This window comes from Agelaius tricolor, unplaced genomic scaffold, assembly GCF_023055355.1.
Source record: "Agelaius tricolor isolate 1412-34295 unplaced genomic scaffold, bAgeTri1.0.p SCAF_18, whole genome shotgun sequence".
Taxonomy (NCBI): domain Eukaryota; kingdom Metazoa; phylum Chordata; class Aves; order Passeriformes; family Icteridae; genus Agelaius; species Agelaius tricolor.
This window is the reverse complement of record NW_027269278.1, coordinates 11,715,735-11,739,848: the sequence shown is the minus strand read 5'-3', so window position 1 is coordinate 11,739,848 and position 24,114 is coordinate 11,715,735. Positions and strand designations below refer to the sequence as shown.

The window sequence follows — 24,114 nt, the reverse complement described above, 5'->3', positions numbered from 1 at the left end:
AGCAAGACCTCAGAGCTCATTACTTCCTTATGCTTCCTCTCTTCCTCCTCTAGGATTATCTCCATGGGTTGAAAAATGACATCTCCTTCTCCATTGTAATTGATCATGTTTCTATTGAGTATTAGCCCAAGTGGACACCAAAAATGTACATCTGAAAATTCCTTACTGAATTGAAGTGGCCTGAAATATTTCCCTGTGTCACTCTAGAATTAGATGGTGAGTTTGTGTAAGAAGAGGAAAGGCTCCTTCAAACATACCTCTGGTTGCTAATGTGATCAGTTGGAAGTGTGAACTCATATTCTTCTTTCTTTTAGACAGTTGTGCCCAGAAGAAATCAGGGCCACTAACCTGGAGGTACCACTGTGGGCCCTTTGTGCACATGAGAGCCCACCTGAGGAAGGGGTGGGTCCTGTCTGTAGCACGAGGTGGCCTGGCCACAGCAGCTGTTTAAAGACTCTTTAAACACCAGGCACAACTTCCAGGGATGACTCCCTGTGTCTGCCAACACTGCAGAGCTCTTGGCAGGCCAGGGGTTAATTGTCACTGCTTGGCTCTGTTCAGAAGCTGTGTGATCCCAGCCTGCTGTCACGAGGCTACATGGCCTCTGGCTTTCCAAGATGGGACAGGTTCCTTCCACAAACTGTAATTCTGACTGATGGGAGGCTGCTTAAGAAGTTGAAATATGGTTTAAAATGACATTACTTATCCTCAGGCTCTTCTGGGAGAGTCAGCATATCTTGTTCTTTTGTTTTTCTAGTTCTCCCTACCTCCCCTTGCACTTTAATGCTTTCCCAAGGTTTGTTATTCTTGAGGACCTGGGAGGAAGGTGCCTATTGGTGTTTGATCCTTGTGCTGCCAGCTGGGAGATGCCATGTCTGTGCCCATCCATGCTGCCCACAGGCCAGTCTGGGTCCAGGGGATCTGGAGAGTGTCTGGTCCTGCCCACTGCCAGCTGATGGCCACAGCATCCCTGTCCTTGGCTTGCAGAGGTACAGCTCACCAAGCAGCTGTGAGCAAAGCAGAACAAAGAGACTGCATTGGTTCAGTTATTAAAGCAGATCTGAGTGTTGTGCCATCTGTTCTGCAGAAACACAAAACCCAGTGAGCTCTTTGGAAAAGGCAGAGAATATGTTCAGGATCTATGGAAAAGATGGATATGAAAATAAGAATTGGTAGGAGCCTGGATAACACCAAAACAGACCAAATACAACAAAACAAACATTTGAAGGAGGAAACACAAGAAAGAAAACTGACTTCAAGTGCAGGAAAACACAACATTGATTGGATTTTTTGTCTTGTATCTTCCCCACTGCCTTTCATTACATGAGGTAATTTTTTTCCCCGTGATTCTACTCAGCACAGCGGATTCTGAGGATATTTCACTGCTCAGCAATGCTGTGACAGTGCAGGAGCCCACAGCACCCCAGCCTGCCATGCCAGCAGGGGGACTGGTCTCTCCTGGCTGATGGGAAGCCCCAGGTAGCTCAGGGTGACACTGGCTACCCCAGCCTAGCATTGGGCCTCCTCTGCCTGCTGCCAGAAGTCACAGCTGTGATCCAAAGCACAGCTGTGTGTCATTTTTCAAAAGCCAGGAAGGAGAATTGCAGACTGTGTGAAAAATGATAAAATCTGGAAAACTTTTTAAAACAACCTTAATAGTTTTGTGAAATTCCTGCTTCCCCAGAGTTCAGATGAATCCCATGACAGTCTAGTTGTGTGAAGCTCCTTGTTGCAGTGCTGTGGCCAGTCAGGGCTGGTGGTGAACAGTTGGCAGAGAAGGTCATTGATTGACCAACTCCCTGCAGCAGAGTTGAACAGGAATAGCAGGTAATGAGATATCCCACACCTCTCCTGCATTTTAAACTGAGAACCATGATCTGGTTGGAAGTGACTCTGATGCTGAGAGCTGCCTGAAGTGAGAGATTTTACTGGTAGGAGTAAGGGCACCTTGTGGATCATGCTCTGGACTTGGTCTTCAGGACATTTGGTTTCTCATCTCTGCCATAGAGTTCCTACATGTCCTTGGGCAAGTCATCCAGCTTACCCTCCTCTCATTTCCCCAGTGAGGAATGGGGGATTGCTTTCCTCCAGCACGGTGCTGTGAGGCTCTGTGGAGTTGGCAGTTACCATAGAGATGAGGGACCTAAATAGAATTTGAAACCTGTTGAAGGAGAGCTGGAAACCTGACAGTGATACCAAAAGAGCAGCTTGGCTTTGGCTGTGTTGTGTGGGGCAGCTACAACAGGTTGTAAAACCGTCACAGTGGGTGTAAGTCCTGTGAAACCTGGGTCATCATTGACTTGTAAAAACAAAAAGCTACTAGCACAAACTCAGCCCATAAATATGAAGCAATATCACTAGTTAAACAAATAAACGAAAAGAGATTTTCTCTTTAGGATCCTCTGGGCATTTTCATTTAATAAATTCTTTTGGTCTGGCAGGAGTCCAAAATCAAGAAGTCCAGACCTGCTTCTGTTCTTTCTGGGGCACCCGGGAGCTTCTGAGGATCCTCACTGTTTGTATTAAAATTTGCTATAAAATGCCAGCTGGAGAATAAAAACCTGTAGAGTTACTCTGTGATTTGTTTTAGGCAGAAGGAGATGGGGGAAAGAATATTTAATCTAATTGATACTCTTTTGTGAAATGAAGATATGACTTTCAGGTAGTCCTTATTACACCATTAATTGTGTTTCTCTGTCCTTCTCATTCATGTTAAAACAAATATTTAATGTTTTCAGTCTCCCAGCTGAAATGAGGATGGGTTTGAGATCCTGGTCATTCCCATTCAACTTCTTTGAAACATTTCAGTTAGGTTGTATTTGCAGGCATCCTGCATCCAGTGTTTTCAGTGCAGCCATAGGACTGACTTGTGTAACAACAAAACAATGCCATCTGTCTTGTCTTTTTTTATCCCATATTTAAACACACTTTTTTTCCTGTTTTGGTGCTGATTGAGTTTGTAGAGTGAAGTGAAAGAAAATATTTATTGAACTTGTTGCAATAGTTGTCCATCCCTCGCGTGAGTTGGAAGTAGCTAATTTAGGACTTGTGTGTAGGTTGGTTAAATATTTCTAACAAAACATTTTAGTTTTTTGTCAGTGTTATCTTCCATTTGACAGGTTTCTGTGCATTCATTCCTTGATCTTCCTGAGTTCTGTCTCTTGGGCTCCTGATACTGCTGTCTCTAATCTAAATTGTGTAGCTAGCAGCAAATTCCAAGTGGAAGTGCAAGGACTATGTTGACCTCCTTTGTAATTTTTCAAACACATTTGGAAATTCATTGTGAATCTCAGTGGCTCACTGGTCTCATGGCCATGACTGACCCCCAGTGTGTCAGTTCACCTGTCTGGTCTGGGATCAGCATGGGCTGGTTGGAACCTCTGTTTTCTGGGTGGGGGATGTTTCCTGTCAGGCCCTGGATGCCTCCATGTCACTGCTGGGTACCCTCAGCAGCACCTTGGTGCCCTCAGCTGTTTTGCCCTGGGCTGGATATTTGGTTCTCCTCTAGACAGGACTTAGACATAATTGCAATAATTGACTTTAGAGTGAGTGGGGGGATAGATACAGATTATCTGATAATTTTTTTTGAAAACTGATAATGATTTTTGCATTTATAGAGGTAGATAACTGGCACCCTTACTAGAATATTTCCTCTGACCCTTATTCTAAGCTGGTAGTTCTTGTGACTGTACTTGGACAACTGACCTTGGGAAGTTTTTAAGCACTGTTGTTGGCTCAAGAACTACAAATGTTTGGGTTTTTTTTTTTCCTCTCTCCTAGTAATCTAAATTAATAATGTTGGTTTCATTATAAAACAATCCCATGAGATTTTAAAGGCAACTGTAAAAAAGAAAGCCGCATCATTTTATAGTAGATGTGTAAATTATGGAAACCACCCCACCTCTTGAAGAACTTGCTTAATATCTTCTATAGTAATAGTATTGTCCAAATAACCACACACCAGTTGTAAACCTACCAGAATGTGTGGTGGTGCTAACCCAGCTCTACTGGTGTGAATACATTAGCCCACTGACATATGGTGTGTAATTTGATTTCTAGTAGTTCTGAGAGATTTACAGGCTGACTTATGCTTCTTGCTTTGCCTTTATTTTCCATACTCTCTTATGTTCCTTTACAGGCTCCATTTGACTCAATGCATGTTGTGTCCAACTTCCAGCTGCCTGAGTGCTGCTGGATATTAATTTCTAATTTTTTTTTTTTGGAAAACAGACACTTTTCTTTTAACTTTTTCCTAAGGGTATAGGTGCTTTTCCAAAATAAAACATTACCACCAGTCTACCTTCAACTGCAACACTTGCTACTTTTTCAGCTTTCTACAGTTATTATCTAACTGTGGTTTTGTCCTTTAGAGTTTTGTGTGTGATATTTAAGTCCTTTTGTGCTTCATGGAGTATGGTGAAAAGTTTATGGTTACTGGAGCCATAGTCTAAGCAATAGAGGGAGCATTCTTATTCTTCAATTTGCACAATATTAAATTGTTTTATTAGTAGCTGCAGCCTTGGAGGGAAGAGAGGAGAAAAATATCTGGAAAATCACAAACAATGAAAACCATAAAAAATGGAGGTGATCCAAAGAGGGAAAGAAAATTGCATGAGCCACACTGTGACCAGATGTCCATGTGAGGCCTTATCTTGTCTTCAAAACCAGCCAGTAGCAGGTGATTGTCTTTGGTGTCTTAACCTAATTCATGTTTGATTTTGCTTTTCAAAGGATGTAGATCACCAGCTACTGCTGAGCTCCCTGAGCCTGTTTTGGACTCAGCTGATGTTCTTTATTTTTTCCTCTGCAGAAGTCTGCTAAAATGTCTTTGTTGTGCAATGCCTAAACCTTAGTCCTTGAACTGTAGGTACTAGTGTAGTGTGAAAAATAAGGTGTTTAAATATTTTTAAGGACAAATTTTGAGTTGGTTTTTGCATAAGACTGCCTATAATATTGCAGGCTAAAATTTCTTGTCAGAGTTTCTTTTTTTGTTTGTTTCCTGGTACGTCCATGCTTTCTCATCAGCAATTCTTATTCTTTCTGTGCTTTCAGATCTTGGAGAGTTATCATATGCCTCCCTTCGTCTTTGTCACACAGACAAATAGTGCACATTAATTCTTTGATTTAATCCTTCTTAATAAGCCTGTTCCTCCAGGGATTAATTATTTTAGTTTTTGTACTGTATCTTGCACTTTGTTGACATCTTGTACTGGGAGCCTACAGCTGAGTGCAGTATAAAATTGAAAGCTCATCTCTCATTAGGTTTTCGTGCTCTCATTTGAAAAAAAACTGCTTCCCAGGTCCATTTCTCCAACACAAGGCAAGAGAAAGAAGGTTAAAATAAGCCTGGCTATAGGATGTGGAAAGAAAAACAAGCCCCAGTTGCAGCAAGCTTTTGTTACTTTTGTTTTCCTGCACCCTTATGGGCATCCTGCTAGAGAAAAGCTGGCATTTAGCAGAGAAGGACCCTGTCTGATTTCCAAGCCACAAATCCAGACCTGTGGCTGGCTTTGGGTTATGAGCTTTTGCATGGAACGGTATGAGGTGTGTGAGATAAGATGCTCTCTCCCAGCTGGGAATTTTTCCCTGCTGAGGGCCTTTCCTTGTGGTAGCAAATGTCAGAGGCTGCAGCCCAGGGGCCTTCCCAGGGTGGGGATTTTGGGGTGAGCTCCCTGAACCTGCCCATGGTGTGGCTGTGTGGGCACTGGGGCTGCTGTGTCACCGTGGGTGGGATGGCACTGGGAGGAGCAGGAGCTGGGAATGGCCAGGCCAGGGCTGGCTCCTGCTGCCCTGCAGCTGCTGCTCTGCAGTTCACATGCTCCTCTGGATGTGCAGTGCTGCTGCAGAACATCTTCTTAAGTGAAGAGTCAGGACTTTTATAAGATAATTTGGAATTACTTTAAATGCTGGGTTTCCACTCAGATTAATTTAATATATGAATTTAATATATTAAACTTTAAAAAAAAATTAATACAGTAAACCTTTTTTTGCAGTTTTCTGTGGTCTGGATCTTTTTATCTTGTTTACCATAGCAAAGCCCTGGACTCTGTTTCCTACCCATCAATTGATGTGTTCCAGCCCTGCTGCAGACAGGTTTTGGGAGGCTGCAGTGATGCTTTGATAAAAACTCTATGGCCTGTCTTATATAGAATATGAGACTAAACTGCTTTAGTATTTACAAATCCATTTATAAATTCTGACCTTGAGACTTATGAATGTGACACCCATTGACTTAAGTGGGTAGTGATTTGTGCCTTAAGCAAATATATTTTTGAAAAGAAAATGTGTAGTAACTGTCCCATTTTTGTGAGGGTTTGAGCTGAGGAGCTTTCCAGCTGGACTTGTTTTCTCGCAGAATGTCAATTAAGTTTTATTGCTGAGGGTAGGACTCAACTATGTGTTTTGTCAGTGTCCTCAGAAATGCCTTATTTCAAATGGTTCTGTGTGTCAAAATTGGGAAAGTTAATCTTTTTGAATCTTGCTGTTAGCAAATTCATGGACTTGATATTCATGCTTTTCCTCCCTGAAAGATTAAAGTTGAGAAACTCTGTTTCAGGGCACTGCAATTACTATTCCCTACTTGCAACAACAGCAATCAAGTTTACAATCCCCTGAGTCTGCAAGATCTGCCACATTTATCATTTTCATTCTTAACAGCTATTTAATAACTCACCTCTTTCCCACTCGGAATTACACATACCTGTGGGCATCAAGCCTAGAGAATTTCCAAAATGTTCTTGCTTATGCATTATTTTAGCTAAAGGAATTGCTTGTCTCCGAAAAGCTACACAATTGTAACAGTTTTGCAGCTGGGCTCATTGGAGATGAGGCTGGTGGAGGTATCTGAAAGGTGGAAGCCAACCTGGCAGAGGTGCCAGGCTATTCCCTGTACAGCAGCTACAGGGACATCTGCTCTGAATTTGCCTGATTCAGAGCCCTTTCTACTTTTGCAGGCTGTTCTCTGCAAAAGGAGTATCCGTGGCAAATACTGAAAGTTCTGGGTTCGTATATTACCTAAACTTGTTGAAAATGAGATTTATCTCTTGGGTTCTCTGAGGATTGCCAGGTGAGTGGCTGCTAGGACAGGGCAGGTCGTGGGGGACAGAGGCAGGAGATTTACTGGGGGAAGTGCTTGGGGCTGTGCCTGGTCTGCTGCTGCTGCTGGCCCTGGGCGGGTGCTGAGTGACAGAGGTGAGAATTTGGTAATTTTCTTGTAAAGGCAGAGAAGTTGAAAGCAATGTTTTTAGCATTGCTCACTGGTGAAAGCCAGGCCCTTTGGCCAGGACCTTTGCCTTGAAATCTGCTGGCATTGCTTTGTGAAATCACTTTAATTGTGTCTGTTTTCTCGATGCTTCACTGAGAATGAGACACAGTCTGTCTCACTATTGTGTCCCTTAAAAACCACAGAAAACCCTTCTGAGTTCCTAAAATGAATTATATCATAAAACTGCAGGATTTGGGTCCAAATTCCCATCTGCTATAAACTAATGCAGCTCTCTTAACTTCAGGTTATATTGGCTCAGATTTGTCCCCCTGCTGTTATCAATCACACCTGCAATTGTGTAGTGACTAAGCTGGGCTCTGGGAACAAAATTTTATTTTTGGTAGCAGTGGAAGTCTGTAGATGCATGAATGGATGGATACCCACCCTCCCTTGAGCAACAAGGGCTGTAGAAAGCAGCCTGTCATGAAAGAGCTCTCAGTAGCAGTAATTCCTGTATGGTGCTATTCATTAGTAGATCTCAAAGTGCACTGAAAATGTGACCTTACCTCCATGCAGAGAATAAATGGGAGCCCTAAGGGACACACAGCTTCCATAGGGTGATCCAGAAGGCACTGCTTTTCTGTCACTCTGCCTGTGTAATTCTTATGTGTACCAATAATTATTCACCCCCTTATTTTTTTTGAGAATATGTGAAAATAACATGACTTAACTGCAAACCAATTTGAAAAAAGCGCTGAAAAATACTAACAGTAACAAAAGTATATATGATCAGTTAGAAACTTTCTTCCCCATCCAGTCTGGGCCTGAATAGATCAATGTGCCAGTATGTTCCAAATATTTGCCACAATTTCTTCAGTACCTCCTTTCACTGTAAAGGAAGGTGAATTTGCAGCACTGAACAATTCTTCCTCTGCAATGCTTCACTAGTTGGAGGAATGTTCTCAAAGAATCAAATGCAAATATGACATAAGGTTTCGGGGTTTTTTGTTTTGCATTATCTACATGAATTAAACTGAATGGAAGTAAAATTCCAAACTCATCTATTCCTGAATCAATGTACTGTGTGATTGGGAATGAACACATTGCACAAGGGAAAATATGAAAATATAGAGAGATCCCAGGTGGGCAGGGATGAGTTTGGAAGGTCTGTGTCATGCCCATAGTTCTGCCTCAGGGAGACTTCCTGGGTGAACTTGCTGCAGTCACTGGAGCTCCTGGTGCACCAGGTCCATTCCATTGTGACTGAGCAAAGACTATACTTCTGTACATGGCTTTCATGTTGGGAGGACACATCCGTTATTGTCTGAAAAAATCATGTTCCTGTGGCTCTAAGACCTAGAGAAGGATCATGAAAGTAACATGTGGGATTTACTTGCAAATTCTCTGCTCTGCTAGTGCCGCTGTGGTCAAATGTAGAGAAATGCGTTTTTAGGTAAAAGCACATTGATATAAACATGGCATGAGACTTTGTCCAAAATCCTGTCCTGAACATATAAATATTTTCCCTTTCAAGTTATCTACAGAGTATTTTTGGCAACTCCACATTTAAATGCAAGTCTTTCTCAGATTCTCTGTGAATTGATTGTTGGGAGAATCCCATATTGCCAGTTTCCATCTGGAGTGTTCATTGGCATTGCAGGGAGTGCAAGCTCATAACCCAGGCACTGAGGGTAAATATCAGAGAGTTTGTGAGTTGCTTTTGTCTCAAGAAAATAGCCTGTATTTCAAGACTGTATTTGGGATTTGTTCATGTGCAGGTATGTAATTTGGCTGCTTACCTCTTTCAGAATCAAATACTCGAAAAAAATTAGATCTTTATTTACAGAAATGTTATTTCTAAGAGTTTCTGAAATACTGTTTTTCTAGTTACTGATTTAATTAATTAACCAGTTACATGGATTTTTAAAAATATTAATTTCAGCTTTGTTCGCATTTAATTTTATCTTCCTGTCTGTATCATGTGTTTGGAAATTGGGATGTAAATCTGCCTTTTTATGGCAATGAGAAGCTTTGTAAATCTGTACTAATGAGGAAGAAAATGAGCATTAATTAAACTCCTGGTTTCAGGATGGGCTGAGGCTCTGGAGTCCTGAAGCAGCCGCTGGATGGGTTACTCATTACAGCCCAGAACCAGGAGCTGTGAGCTGAATGCAATGAGGAGACAATTAAGTTGCTCACCAAGTGCAGAGCCAGAGAGATATTTAATTATCCACAGGAGCTCAAGCTCCAAAACCTGGAGTTTTCTGTAGATCTAAATATGCCAGGCAATTTTTCTGTCGAATCAGGCTTCTGAAGAATGCCTTTAGAAATGCAGGAGGGGCTGGGGACGTTGAGGAGATGGGAGAAGAAACCTGCTGAGCTCTGTGGTGTGGTGGCAAAGCTCTCGCAGGTCCCCTGGGCTGGGGAGGAGAACTCCCTCGTGTGGGATGGGATTGGTGTCATTAACCTGAGCAGAAAGCCCATGTGGCTGTGGCCATTGCCAGGACATGTAGATTCTGTGGTCCCTGAAATCCTTGGGAGGAGTTCTCCAGGGATGCACAGGAGCCCTGTTACCCTCAAAAGAGATGAGTGGAACTCTAGTCCCCAACTCCATGTGATCCACAAATGGACTCATTTGTGGCTTATCAGTGTAATTTGTGTCATAATTAGACAGGACATTCATTCTCAGTCTTCCATGTGATTTTTTTTCTGTGTGGCTTTCACTTCTAAATAACCACCTTGCTAACCTTAGCAGAGGTTTTGATTCTCTGAACTGCCGTTTCCTTTTGATTAAGTGTTTTCTGCTCTAGTCTTTAATGCATATTAATGAGTGCCAAGCAGTGCTTGACTTGAGTAATTTGCAGCTGGGATCTAAAAGCCCTTGCAAGGAAGGCCTGGGGATGTCCCGCTTTGGGAAATAGTGGGATATTGTAGGCTCTTTGCTACAATTTGGTGCATTTCAAAGGCAAACACTTTTTCTATTAATTTATATTTGCATTAGTCACAGGACACAATCCCATCTGCCATCATCAATATTCCTATATTCAGCTTAGTTTCAAGTTAAAAGTCCCAGAAGGGGAGAGGAAAAGGTAAGAGCTTAGCAATTTTCCCAGAATTGGACTTCCTTTCATGGAGATGCACAATTCCATGCCTGGTCATGGATTGCACAGTGTGTCTGTGGCTGCAGCATGGTAGAGCAGGGTGATCACTGCTAATCCAGAATGCCTGGAAGTACAACATTCCTGGGATAGGTGGTGAGCAGTATAGGATAGAAAAACACTACAATAGCAGGTACTTTTAAGCTCTTAGTTTGTGAAAACACCTCCTGTGATTCTGTTCAGAACTTTTGGGGAAACGGGCATTTGAAAGGCTTAAATCTGTTTTCACATCTTGTTGAGTAAATGTCCAGAAGATTACTGTGCAGGGATTTTCTGAAGCCCTTCCAGTTGAAGGGAAGTCACAGGTGTGCTCAAACAATACACCATTTCTATCTTAGTCATCCAGAGGCATTCTCCAGGAAATTGCAGCAACCTGAATGCTCTCTGTTGTCATCACAAACTTGGTGGTTGTCTGACTGTGGTCTTGGCATGATGGGCTGGCACAGGGGTGATGGCAGCTGTGGAAAAGAACAGGACTGGTGAAGGGTGAAGGATGTGGGCAAACCTCTGCTGCCTTGTTTGCTGCCCTATTGCTTGCTTGGCTGTGCACAACACTGGTGTTGAGTTGATGACTAAAAGCAATCTCCCTTTCATGGTGGCTTTTTGAGGGTGTTCTGAGTAGTATCAGAAAAAAATGCATTAAGTGATTCATCTTGAGCTTTTCATGTTCAAAGCATTTGACCAAAAAACCCCCAAATCAGGCCTTGCAATTATCCTGCAAGACTGTTATGCTGGTTCAGAGGTGGAGAAATGGAAGTAAAGAGGTTAAATGTCTTGCTCAAAGCAGTAAGGAAATGTGTGGTGGAGACTTTCAGGAGCCCCACATATTTCTTAATGAATCATTTATAGTTGTGGTTATATTATTAGGCAGATGACTTGAACTATGGATTGCTGTAGGAACTCTGCTTTTCCATCTAAATGAATTTTCTTCTTAAAGTTTGAAACAGCCATTCTTATCTTTCTTATTTTATTTTATTTCATGACAATATGTTGGCTAAATGACTGTATAGGACATGCAGTATGCAAAAATATAAAATTCTTTTACAGTTCAAACATACATTCTTTCCTAATAATTCTGATCAAAAATAATTGAGGGTTTTTTCTCAGCACTAAAAGAAAAGAGAAATTTCAGTAGTAGTAGTAGTAGTAGTCCAAGATTAAAATGAGAAGAAGAACATTCAGCCATGTAGCCAGGAGTTGGGCTTTAATGGTCCTTGGGGGCCCTTCCAACTGAGGAGTTTCTATGATTCTGTGTTTGAAGGTTGAATTCCTTCCTTCCTACACCCCTACAGAAGTAGGGGGGATGCTGCCATGGGGATGTGCAGAATGGTGTCATGTCCATCCAGGAAGCAGACTGGGGAATGAGAGCACCTGGTGTTGTCCTGCTCTTTGGCAGCTTCCAGTGCCATGTGAATCTCCCTGCACAGAAAAGGGCCAATACCAGGCACAATGATCTGCAGGAAATGTCAGTGTTTAAGCACTGTTTTATGTCTTGGGATCCAGCATTCAAATATCTCTTTCTGTTTAGTCTTGCAGCCTGTCCCAGGGTGTCACCTTCATCTTCTCAGAGAGGAGAATTCACTGTGACCAATAGTTTTCATTTCCAAAAGGCCATCATACCCTGGAAGCTAAAGTTCACCTATAAGAGCTGTTCTTCTGTCCAATCAGTTCAACTACTGATTGCAGACGTTGTTTCTCTGTAAATTTTCTTAGAAGACCTAAATTCCTCCAAACTCCCATCAATACTCCCTGCTGCACACAGTGTACAGCAGCATTTCCCTCTGTATCCTGAATTATGGTCTGCATTCCAAACTATGGCCTGGCATTAGCTGCTTAGCTAATGTTAGGCTTAATGTATCCAAAAATATATAAGAACATGTGCACAACCATGGTGCATTTTTCACTTGCAAAAACGAAAATCACATATTTTTCACATGGCAGTCAAGCTCTCAGTGTATTTCTCCTGGGTGTAGAATGGTGTGTGCATCTTACCCTGTGCTGTTGAACTTGCAAATGCTTGTTCCTTCTTGGTGTTTAGTTGTGCATTTATCATAAAAAGATTTCCAAATTTCTGGATATAATATTTAATATCCAGAAGAAGTGTGTGTGTGTTATGTAGTTAGAATAAAATTAAAAGGAGAGTAACATCAAGTCTGAATTTTTCATGTATTCCCCTTTACAGTAAAAGATCAGTTGCTGTCTCTTTGGGTTCAGCACTTATTTTCTTGGCTGTCTTGACTTCCTTGAGCTGCTGAGCCTGTCTCACCTTTTCTGTGTCTGATGTAGAATCTAAATTAGTTAAGAAGAAACAGGATATCAAATTCAGTTGCCTCTATACAGGCAGGATGGCATCAGCTTAAACTGCTTTGATATAATTTTGCTTCTTTAATCCTTCCTCTCCAATCTGTTTTTGTATACATTAGATATACGAATTCTGGGACTGGAAATTTTGCCTAATGTAAGTTAAGACATGACAAATGAACCTGACATTTTTCCAAGGAGGGAACCAGTGAACATACTGTATTTATAGCAGTAGGAATGTAGTTTGTTGTTTACAGAAGAAAAATATGTGCTGTATGAGAACTTTGGTGCTGGAATATGATAAGTGTGTTTAGATGTGCTTGTTTCAAGTGAGGACACTGGGTTCAAAGGAGTCAAACTGGTTCCCCTGGAAGCTTGAGGTAAGGCTTCACTGAACAGGGGGTTTAGGCTCCCAGAAGCTCAGATAGCAAGATGGAGAGTGTCACAGTACAAATTATAAACTGCAGTGTCTCCAGGATTGTCTCTGGGCAGAGTGGGAAAGAATGTGATGAAGGAGCTTCTGGAGGCTGGATCTGGACCAATTTAATTCGTGTTAATAGTAAGACTTTGTCTGCAAGCTGAGAGTTCAGTAGCTGAAGTTCTCAAACAGAGATGTGCAAACATGCAGAAAAAATTGATTCAAGGCAAGCATCTCTGCAAGCAGCTCTTGGCTGCTGTGACCTCCTGCAGTTGGGCAGGACTGCAAGAGGAGACTAGCCCAGGTGATCCAGATACCCAAGTTGTTTCACCTGCATAAAGATGACAAAAAGTCCTTTTCTTTTATAAAGTTTTCAGTCTTTAAGAGGGTTTCCCCTGAACGCAATGAGAATTGCTTGGATGATGTTCCTTTGGCGTGCTTTGTACAAGTGTAAATTTCTATTTTCATATCAGGGTATCTGGTCCAGCCTGAATAAGTTGGGTTATTTTTTAACAATGCACTACTGACACCCCAGCTAGTTGTAGCTAATTCTTGAAAGGTTATTTTGTTGGCTTTGTGTCACAGGGGAAATAATCACAAAGCTTAGCTGCCTGAAAGTCAGATGCAGTATTTTTCCATCTTGCTTCTGGACAGAAAGGCTGACTCTACAACTTTTGACTGTTGAAGTGCACATCAGCTTATGGCACTGATCTGCTTAGCAGAAATAGTAAACACTGGAGTGGTCTGGGCCTGATGGATAGCTAAGGTCATAGTAACTCCCATTGTAGATGTTTTTTAATGGAGATGGTGATTTCCTAGACAGATTCTTAGACCTATACTTGGCTTGTGCGGCTCAAGGAGAAATCCTTTTGCTTCAGAGTTGTACCTTTTGTCCTTTCTTGTCAAGCTGGGAAAACGATGCTTTGTTTTGCTCTAATAAAGAATTCACCTGGTTTCCTCTCTGCATCCTAATTGCTCTCTAGAGAGCACTAAAGTGTGCTTAAGCATATTGTAACTGTTTGCTGGCAGTGCCTGCTGTACGTGCAGTAATGCAAAGTGCTCCATCTCTGCCCTGTGCTGCAGGCTGGCATGATCCGCACGGACAAGGACGAGTTCTTCATCGAACCTCTGGAGAGGGGGGCCCTGGAGGAGGAGGAGGGAGGAGGCAGAACACACGTGGTCTATCGCAGAGCAGCTGCCAGGAAGCGGCTTCCTGGTGAGAACGTGGATACTGTGTACAGAGGTAAGGCGGGTTCTGGGATGAGGTGCAGCTGAAGGCACGGAGCCAATGTCATCTGCTACCTCTGGCTTTTTATCCTTCAGAGTGGAAATGTGCTCTCCCTCCAAGGAAGGAAAAGTAGGGAATGTGTTGAACACTTCCTAGGGGCTAAGCAAACAGTGCAGCAGCCAAAACTATCTCTGGGATGGTGGCACTGTCTTTGCCTTGAGGAGTTTCCTTGGTTACAGAGATGGCCAACATAAAGTTGTGTGTGTCCCCAAGCCCTGGGCCAGAGCAGAGAAAGGGTATGGTGGGTGACAGCAGTGCAGAGCTGGCTGTGGCTGCTGGGACAGGTGGCAGTGCTGGCTCTGCAAAGGCTGTGTTGGAAGGCTGCAAGCAGGACACTGAGGCTGGCATGGTACATGGGCTTCATTGACAGTGTCTTCACTGGGCTGCATTAGTCCCCAAAGGAAAATAAGGGTATCTCCAGCATGAACACAAACTTTCTGGACTTATTTATGTATTACCAAGTGTGGAATATAATGTACTAAGTATGTGATAGACAGTGATGGAATAGCAAGAATTAAATATAAACACCCATTCTGTGTAGTGTTTTCTGTTTCTCTGATAACTGCCTGGTTATTGCACCTTTTTTTCTGAATAAATAAGGGATGCAAATCTGCTAAGAGGATGTTTTGACAGCTGATGTTAACACTGAAATTAACTGGGTCATTTGAGTGGAAACAACAAAATAGCTGCATTTTTGTTCCAAATGTGTGTACCAAACTGCAGAGTTGTTTGTCACTCATACCCTGGTATTATCTTATTTCAGTATAGTGGGGTTTCAAGTATAGGAAGGAAGGAACAGAGGGCCACAGGGATGAGGCACTGAAATTTGGGCCCCGTGAACAATATAAATTTCTCACTGTTCAGGTTGGAACAAGGATTAAAAAGAAAGCAAGCAATATCATTCAACCCATTTTTTTTTTCTCCGCTTTGGAAGTGACCTGTGAATTTTGTGATTGACACAGTGCTTTGGTGAGTTCTTCTTGTTGCCTTTGTACTCACTGTAAAGCAGATCTGGGTAATGCAGGAGTCTGAATGCCACAGTCCCAGAAGGGTTGGATGGTAGGTATGGTGGAAGCTGCTCTATTAGTGAATGTTTATAAAATTATTGCATGTTGGGAAATGCCAGCCGCTCGCTGTGTTTCCTCTTAAACAAAAGAGACTTGATGTTGTTCACACCTTATGGCAGTATTTTTGGTTTTGGATGGTAAATATTCCTCAGGAGTAGGAGTCTGGTACACAGAACAGCACAAACTGTAGATCAGCTCCAGTTACTGGCACCTGGTACCTGCTGGAGGAGGCTCTGTCAGCAGTGGCTGAGATGCAGCCTGTACCTGGCAGCAAAGCCACACGCCGTGTCTGATGCCACCAGACTTGGTGTCTGTCACCTCCCCTGTGCCGGGGCTGGAGTTTGCAAACTGTGGTAAAAAGGCACAAAGTAATCACAGCCACCAGCCAGCACTGTGGGATTGAAAAGCAAAAGGGAGGCTGGGCTGAGAAGTAGCAGTGACCTTGTCTGGTACAGCAGGTGTGGGGACAGGTAGGAATAGTTGTGATATTTCAAATTTTTAAACTAAGGAAAGAATGCTGAGGGCAGTACTCTTCCCTTCTACACCATCACCTTTTGATTTGGAAACTTAATTTTTATTTTGGAAAAAAACCCCACTGTTACCAAAAGTCAGTAAAAATAAAAACTGTAGGGTAAAGGGAATTTTTTTCCATGAAATTGTCTTAGTCTTTAATAAAAAAAGTGAACAACCACTTGAAAATGGTTTGTTCTCTACATTTTTTTTATTAAATCTGGCTTCCCACCTCTGATTGCTCTAGGCAAAAGGCATGGACAGGATGTGCTTTCACAAATTGTAATTTTATTTTCCACTTGGTCTTTTTCCAGAATGCATTGAGTTTTGGTTAACAAACACCAAAATATTTAGTGATTGGGCATCAATAAGCACACTCTGCTGTGTGTTTCCATAGTGTTCTAAACTGATTGATGGGCTGAGTTAGGAAATACTTAGTAGGGCACTTTCAGCATGCTGTATCTATTAAAAAAAAAAAAAAAAAGGTTAACCAAGAGCACTCCCCCTCTTTCCAATATCCCTGGAGACAAGTGCATTGTTGCCAAATCCCATAAATTTACATGTGATGAATTGTAACACTTGGACTATTTTTAAAGGTCCAGCCTCCAGGAATCTTATGAATATGTGATGATTTTTTTTCCCTAGGTAAGCTTCTGGTTCTTTTAACTGTTGATAAAAATGTGTAGTTTCTGGCTATGTAAATATTTTAAGGTAATGCGTGACAAACAAAATTTAAGTATTCCATAATTTTTAAAACAGCATCTTTTAAAATCCCATGATATGTTAATTTAATCCCATGATTTGGGAGGGGATTGTGAGTCATGATTTTTGAATGTTTTGGTTTGGATAGATAGATACAAATTCCTTATAAATATTCCTATCTTTGGCACTCTTTTCACAAGAAATAGGACAAGCTGTTCTCTCCTCAGTGAAACAGGAGGTGAAGGAATTGAAAACTCCGTGAACTTGGAGTTGAGAGGATCAGCCACCATTTCAAGGTTTTGGGTGTGCAGCGGGCGGTGGCCACGCTGGACCTCACAAGGCACAAGGGTTTGGGATTTTCTGCTAAATGCAGTTGTTTTGGAGGGTTGTTTGTTGAAGAACTCCATGCCCCCAGGCAATGTGCATCCTCTCCAGCCCGGGGCTGCAAGGCAATGACACAAAGGTCCCTGAGGCTGGGGGGCAGCTGAACACCCCAAAAGGCAGCCAGGACTAATGAAAGATCCATTGACTGCTTGGGAGTGAGTATTCAAAAAACAACCTAAAAAAATACATAAAATTGCATTTTCCACACCAGGTAAATAAATTCTAACTTATGTCAACAGATGTGGTGAGATGGACCTGACAGCAGGGTTTTTCTAGCATTTTCCATGCACTGTTATCTGTCTTTTATATTATAATAAGAAAAAACGAGATTCCATCTGTCTGAAAATTGTAAACAAGCAAGCCCCACAACCTCCTAAGCCCTGCAGAGATCAAGGTGTGCATCTTGTGTTATGAAGGCTCTGCTGGCGTGCTGGGTTTTGGAAAGTGGAATGTGCTCGGAGAGATCTGCCCTGCCCTGGTTCCAGACTGTGCCAGATTTGCTTCTGCATTTACGTAAAACGTTATCAGAAGATTGGGAAGTGTAACTACTTGTTTTGGCAACCTGAATCATTTGTTTTGACTGGTGTGGGATTATCTGGGGTTTGGGGGAATTGCAGAGCATGGGGTGTAACTTTTCTGCCTGGTCTTTTCTCAAAAAATGCTATTTGTTAATGTACTGGAAAAATGTAAGCATCATATTTTAGACAAGTAATAATCTTCAGCAGAGTAATACTGTGAAAGTCTGTGTGAGCTCACTACAAATTAGGCTAATTGTTTCAGAAAGAGAAATATTTTCATGTAGTGGCTGAAATATTGCAGGTGTGGTGAGAATAAATCCTATTTTCTCTGGCAACTGCTTTTAGTGCTTGCATACATATAACAATTTATCTTCTTTAGATAAAAATAAGCATCATGTTGAACATATTTTATTATTTCCAGTTGAATTCCTTCTTACAAACATGAGAAATGTTCCTTGATAGCAGTAAAACTACCTACATAATAGAACTGGAATTAAATAGATAAGCTAGAGTGGGTTGTTTTTTCTTGAAACTGCTGGGTTTTTGCTTAAATGTTCTTTGAATGTTAACTGAAGAGGTGCTAAGTATTTAATTAATGGTTATGGTGAGGCCTGGAAAGCTAGCTTGATTTTTGCCTCTAAAGGCAATCTGATTATCAGGCTTGTAAGCTTTAATATCACATTTCTCCACCTAAATTACTGTGTCTGTTATGTTGATCAGCTGAAAGGAAATGATTATACTAAAACTTCCTTAAGGTTTGCCTTTTCTCTAAAAAATGTTGTTTAAGTACTGTGCTCTGAGTTTTATTGTATTGTATGATTGATGAGAAACAGAAACTCAGCTTTAGTGACAGTTTTATTTACTGTGCAGATGAAAGATGACTTTAGCCAAGAACAGTTTATTACTGATGAAGACAGTAAGGTAACTCTCCAAATGTGCTTAAACCAGAACGTTTTTGTTTCTGTAAGTGCCAATTAAATCCCTTGGAATGGCCAAGCAGAGTCTGACACAAGTCCCATCATGAATAGCTCTGGGCTGACAGGGTGGACCAACCCACAGCTCTGCTGGAGATTTGTGACCTCTTCTCTTGGCAATACTTGGGGTTGCTGGAGGTCAGACCTGCAGAGGAGTTGTGCCTTGGTGCTGAATAATGTGATTATTTAATGTGACCCTCTGATGTTCTTCCTGGGACAAACCCCATCATTTATTTTTATTACTGTTTTTGGTAAATTTTTCAACTATTTTGTTTTATTTTTACATTGAGGTAAAATCATCCCCCTAGCAGTAACCACATGCCAGTCAGATAAAAAGATAAAAAGAAATAATTTACTGTTTCTACTCAATAGTGGTAGCCAGCCTCTTTCTGACAGACCCAAACTGACAGAGCAGAGCTGGTCCTCAGTCCTCTCACTGGCATCTCCTGGCCCTCCACTCTTTGACATTTAGGAACCCTAAAAAGATAGGGGCCAGTCAGCAGGGGAGAAATCCATGTAAAATTAAGCTGAAAGAGCTCCACTCTGGAAGTTTTTTGAAAAGATGAAAGTTAAAAGTATGATAAAGTTGTAACAACTCAATTGCCAGAGCTTTGCAGGTTTTGGAGATGATATTTCAGAGGAAGACTCCTTCATCATAGTCCATCAAACTGTCAATGCCATTGATTTACTAATGTATTTAAATTACTCTTTAGAAACCAACGTGCATCTGGTGTATATTTTTCTGGATTGCCTGAAATGGCTCAGACTGGCTGCTGGCTGGCCAGCTGCCATTCTAATTTACACAAACTTTCCTGGTTACCTTTGCAGGGGAACAGTTTCTTCAGGAAACTGAAGTTTCTCCAAATCCAATCAATATTTCCTCTCAGCTTGCACTCTTGCTGATTAATTACTGCTCCCTTATTTTGCAGTCAGTAAGACTCTGATGACAATATTTTTTGTCTCCTTCCTACATCATCTGTGCATGATAAATACATCTGTCTTTCTCTCCTGTCTTGGGTTTTCTCTGAATTCCACATTGCAGATTCATGGAGGTTTCTGGGAAGAGGAAGATTGAGAATTCAGTGGCAAATCAGCTTTTGATTCAGAAGCAAGGTTAGGCACTCAGGGGAAAAACAAATCTCCAGGGAAAATGATCTTAGGCCATGGGATGTCACCCTTCCCAGCCACCTGCATTACAGCTGATCAGGCAGTTCTTTGCTAGGCAAATGAGATATTTGCAGTAATTTTGGGAAAAAAGCTAAAGGTTTCTACTTTTACAGTTGTGCAGTAAATCATGTGGGATGAGCAGGTGGAGGCTGATGAACAATGCTCTTCAAGGTACTGGATGGGAAATGCCAGGAACAGCCTATTTTCCTCCAGAGGTGATGGAGTTTTCTGCTGTGGACTTCCTCAGTGGGTGGCCTTAGCAGGGCCACAGAATGGTGTCAGGTAAAAAGTCAAACCCCCCAGTGCTTCTGGGGTTGTCAGTTTCATTTTGCCTGGAATAAAATTATTATGAAATGAATTGAGTTGATTTTTTTCTCAATATCAGTAATTTTGCTCAGTTTTTCGATGGGGATGTGCTCATGTAGCTACTGCTGCGTGGTGAGGCATATGCATATCAGGACCACAGCAAAGCTGTGTGGGCTACCTTTGCAGTGTGCTTTCTTGAATTTTGGAGTGCTTTGGGAAGTAAATTGCATCTTCAAAGGATTTTTCTTTTAATTAAACATCTCCTTTTTCCAGGTGCTCTAAATCACTTCCAGAATTATTGAATGTTCATTAAATAGTTTCTCATTATTATTTCTTCATGATATCAAATCTGTAGTTGCTGCAGCACAATTTTGTTTCACCAGGAACACAAATCCTCTGGTACAGAGGTAAAAATTGGTGGGGTGGCCTGGAGCTGGAGCAGAGCTTCCACCTGGCCCAGCTCCACTACAGGTTCCTGGCACTGAGCTGTCATCTCCCTGTCCCACACACCCCACCAAGCTGTAATAAATTGTTGCTAAACTATTATTATCTTCCTGGAATACAGGAACATAATGATAGCATGTGAAGAAGCTCAGTTTCTGTATTTGTCCCTGCCTTTCTCATTAGGCAGCTTGAGATCTGTGTAGACTTTGAGGAAACACTTCAGTGCAGGCTCAGCTTTGAGCAGGTACTTAAATCAAATTGATTTCAGTGGGATTCAGGTACCTAACTTAGGCTAAATGGATTTTTATTCTGAATGGGTTTCTGTTGTGGTTATGAGGCAAGTTACTGGAGCAAGTTACTTCCATTCAGATATGCATTGATTAAGGGTGAAGGACTTAATTATTTGTACTTGTTTAAATATCACTGATTTGCCTGCATTGACAGCTAATATAAAAATAAAATTAATTTAATTCTTAACTGATGAGTTCATTTTAGCTCCTCTGCTAAATTCAAGCTCTATAAGGCTCTCCAAAATGATTGCTGTGAACAGCTTATAGCTGGAGTTGAATATTACCAAATGTTGCTAAATATAAAAAAATGATAATAAAGCTGATATTGGCCTATGAAACAAGTTTCCAGTTCTCATATGAATACTCCTGTAAAATTTTTGTGATCAGCTCTGATGAAAATATTGAGAAAGCACTCATTTTATTTTTTACATCCTTGTGTCAGCTAATCCTTCTATCCTTCTTTCACATCCTAAATTCAGCTTTGGGCAAGTGTGAAACTGAGGTTGATTAATAACTTGTTTGTGTTTACATTTAGTCAACACTTGCTTATAAAGACAAAATATTTTCAGCAGATTTCATTAAAGTTCATTTTTGTGAACTTCCTTCTACTATCCATTGATCTCACAATCCTTAATGGATTTAGCCTCCCAGTCTCCTGGGAGGAAAGAGAGATCAAAATATTTGCCTTTTGGATGAGGGTGACATAAACCTTGTTTTCACTGCAAGCTGACCCCATGTCTTGCTGGTAAAAGCCCTGTGGAAGGGCAGAGTTCACTGGAGCAGCAGCTGGGAAGTCAGACTTTGCCTGCAGAAGCCCAGCCAGAGCTCTCATGTGTGAGGGTGTGCAGCCGCCCACAGGCGTGTGGGGAGGTTTGCCTTATGAAAATGCATGTGCACACCCACAAGGTTCTTGCAATTTCACATTTACTGGTATGTTTTTCTGTGAAGTGTCATCCTGTTGTGGTTTGTTTATTTACAAGCTGTGTTCGTGTCGTCCAACCTGCTGAGAAAAACAGAGGATGGCGAGGATCCAGCGGGTCCTGCCAGGCTCAAAGAGGGAGAAACTTGTTCACAGAAAGACCTTAATATTCTGTCTTGACAAACTGAAAGTGTTCTGCAACCCGTATCTCTGTTTAGGAAATGGATTCTGACAGTGAGAATTCAAAAATATGGGTAGCATGTAGTGTTTGCTGTTTTGTACCATGGGATTCAAACTCTGTGTTTAATAACAATACACAAAATAGCATCTGGTAGGCACCACTAAAATAAGCTCTAAGTAGAAAATGCCGATAAGTGTTTTCAGTTTAAAGTGTTTTCTGACAAAAAGTGTGACATAAATTTCATCTGCTGTCCATGATGATGATGATGATGCAGTGGTTTGATGAGGCTGAAAGACATCATCAAGTGAAAGTGATGGACAAGCCCAGAGCTTCAAGAGAGATGCATATCCTTCAAACGTCTACATTTCTATCATTTCTCACAACAGGAGAGCCACATGTGAGGCCTTGTGAAGTGGTCCAAGGATTAAAGATGTATTCCAGCTGGTTCTGATTGTTGTCAGCTCTGTGAGATGTTCTCCTCATGGGCTGGCTGGAGCAGCAGTGCTGTGTGGTGCTGTTATCTTGATGCTTGCAGAAGGAGCACTGCAGGAGGAGCACTCTGCACTTATGGTGGTGTGAGCCCAGATGGAGAATGAGAAACAAATGGCTTGGTCTTACTCTGCACTGATTTTCATGGCTGCCACGACACTTCCCTACATCCCTGTGTTGCTCATGAGGTCAATGCTGGTTTAAAGGAAAACCTTTCAGTGCCCAGAGCTGGTCCTTCAGCCTGACGTCATTGGGCACCTCCAAAGCAAAAGCCCCTGCCTGAGCTGAAGGGCTGTTTGTTTAGCTGACTCTGTATATGCTGAGTTCTGCATTATATAATGAATTTAAACACTGCATTATGCACTGTTCCCCTTAAAAGCTGTTCTCCCCCCTGCCCTAGAGCCAGAACCAGGACTCCTGCTTGTCCTGCCTCCCCCCTGCAGCCACAGATCCTGTGTGGGTCAGTGAGACCCAGCAGTGCTGGGGGAGCTGAGCAGGGCAGGCACTGCTGCCCACCAGTGCTGCTGCTGGGGGGACTGCAGGACACAGAGCACTTCTGCCTTCTTAGGCAGGCTGAGAGGAGGATGCAGATTCTGCCCCTGGTGTGTGCCAGTGCAGGGATGAGCAGGGAAGCTCGTGCTTCTTGGATGTTTATGCTTTAGCCAAGCATGTGTTACACCCTGCAGGAGGTGGGCAGTGCACCTGTGGCAACCCGGTGGTTGGTATGAAGGAGGTGCCTGGTCTGCCCAGCCTTGGTAATAACTTTCCATACCCATTTGTGACTCTTCATTTTTTTTTTTTTTTTTTTTGGTGCTCTTTGTATTTTGAGTTCTCTAAGCAGTGCTTGGGGCTGCTTGGACTTTTCAGGTAAAAATAACTTTCATTTGAAGAACAAGCAACAGCAGTGTTAACTTTCCTTTCAGCTAGTGCAAGGTTCTTTTCCCCTGTGCTTTCCTGAAATTCTAAAAGGCAAGAATGTCTTAGCCCAGGAGGAAAACAGCAAAGTTTTTGATTATAGTTGCTTTGGATCTGCAGTTTGGTAACAGTAGTGAATGAATTTCTTCTTGAAAATTTGTGCTTTTCCATAGAGCAGAAACACTGTTTCAAAACAGTGGCTAAGTGGGATAAAGCAGTAACAGAAACTGTTACTGCAAACTATGAGTGCAAGCTCTGCTTTTTCTAAATGATTGTGTTACAAATGATTTATATTGTTTTTTTCTAAATTTTTTGTCCCAAACTGTGTAGGTCATAAAGTCCCATATTACATATTTGCTGGTAATAGTTTGAATTTAAATGTCTTTGCTCATTTGAATATAAACCTTGGGAGTTGTTTTACTTAACACTTGCATATTAGATTACAAATGGTCTGTCAGCAGGACTGGCTTGGACCATGATGAATTTTCAAGCCAAACAATGACTATTTGTTAATATAGAGGTGTTTTCTTGATCCCTGCAACACTCCTGCACACACCTGCATCCTGATACTCCATTACCGAAGCTTTACTACTGCAGTGAGAGCAAAGGCATGGTCTGGGAATTGCTTTAAAGCAGTGCAACACCCTGCTAATGACAGTCCCCTCTCTCACTGGCCACAGTCTCTTGCCAGCTGTTGCTACCTGAGCCTCATTGCTGGAAGGGATGCAGCCACTAACTGGAAGCTGTTGAGTGTTCCAAAAGAGCCAAGGCAATCAATTGAATCACTGCATTGCTTTCCTCAATGCCCATGGAGACCCTGTGCTCCACTGGCTGCATTTCTGGAAAGAGACCCTCAGAGAGTGGCACCTGGTTCTGGTG

The 24,114-nt window shown here is 41.9% G+C and overlaps 1 protein-coding gene across 1 annotated transcript in view; it reads left to right on the top strand.

Moving 5' to 3' along the window:
• ADAMTS2 (ADAM metallopeptidase with thrombospondin type 1 motif 2) overlaps positions 1 to 24,114 on the top strand; it is a 174,833-nt gene that overhangs the window by 48,825 nt on the left and 101,894 nt on the right. Inside the window, exon 3 of the mRNA XM_071443303.1 lies at positions 14,165 to 14,324. Coding sequence (XP_071299404.1) covers positions 14,165 to 14,324 — 160 coding nt within the window. The remainder of the gene's footprint in view (positions 1 to 14,164; positions 14,325 to 24,114) is intronic.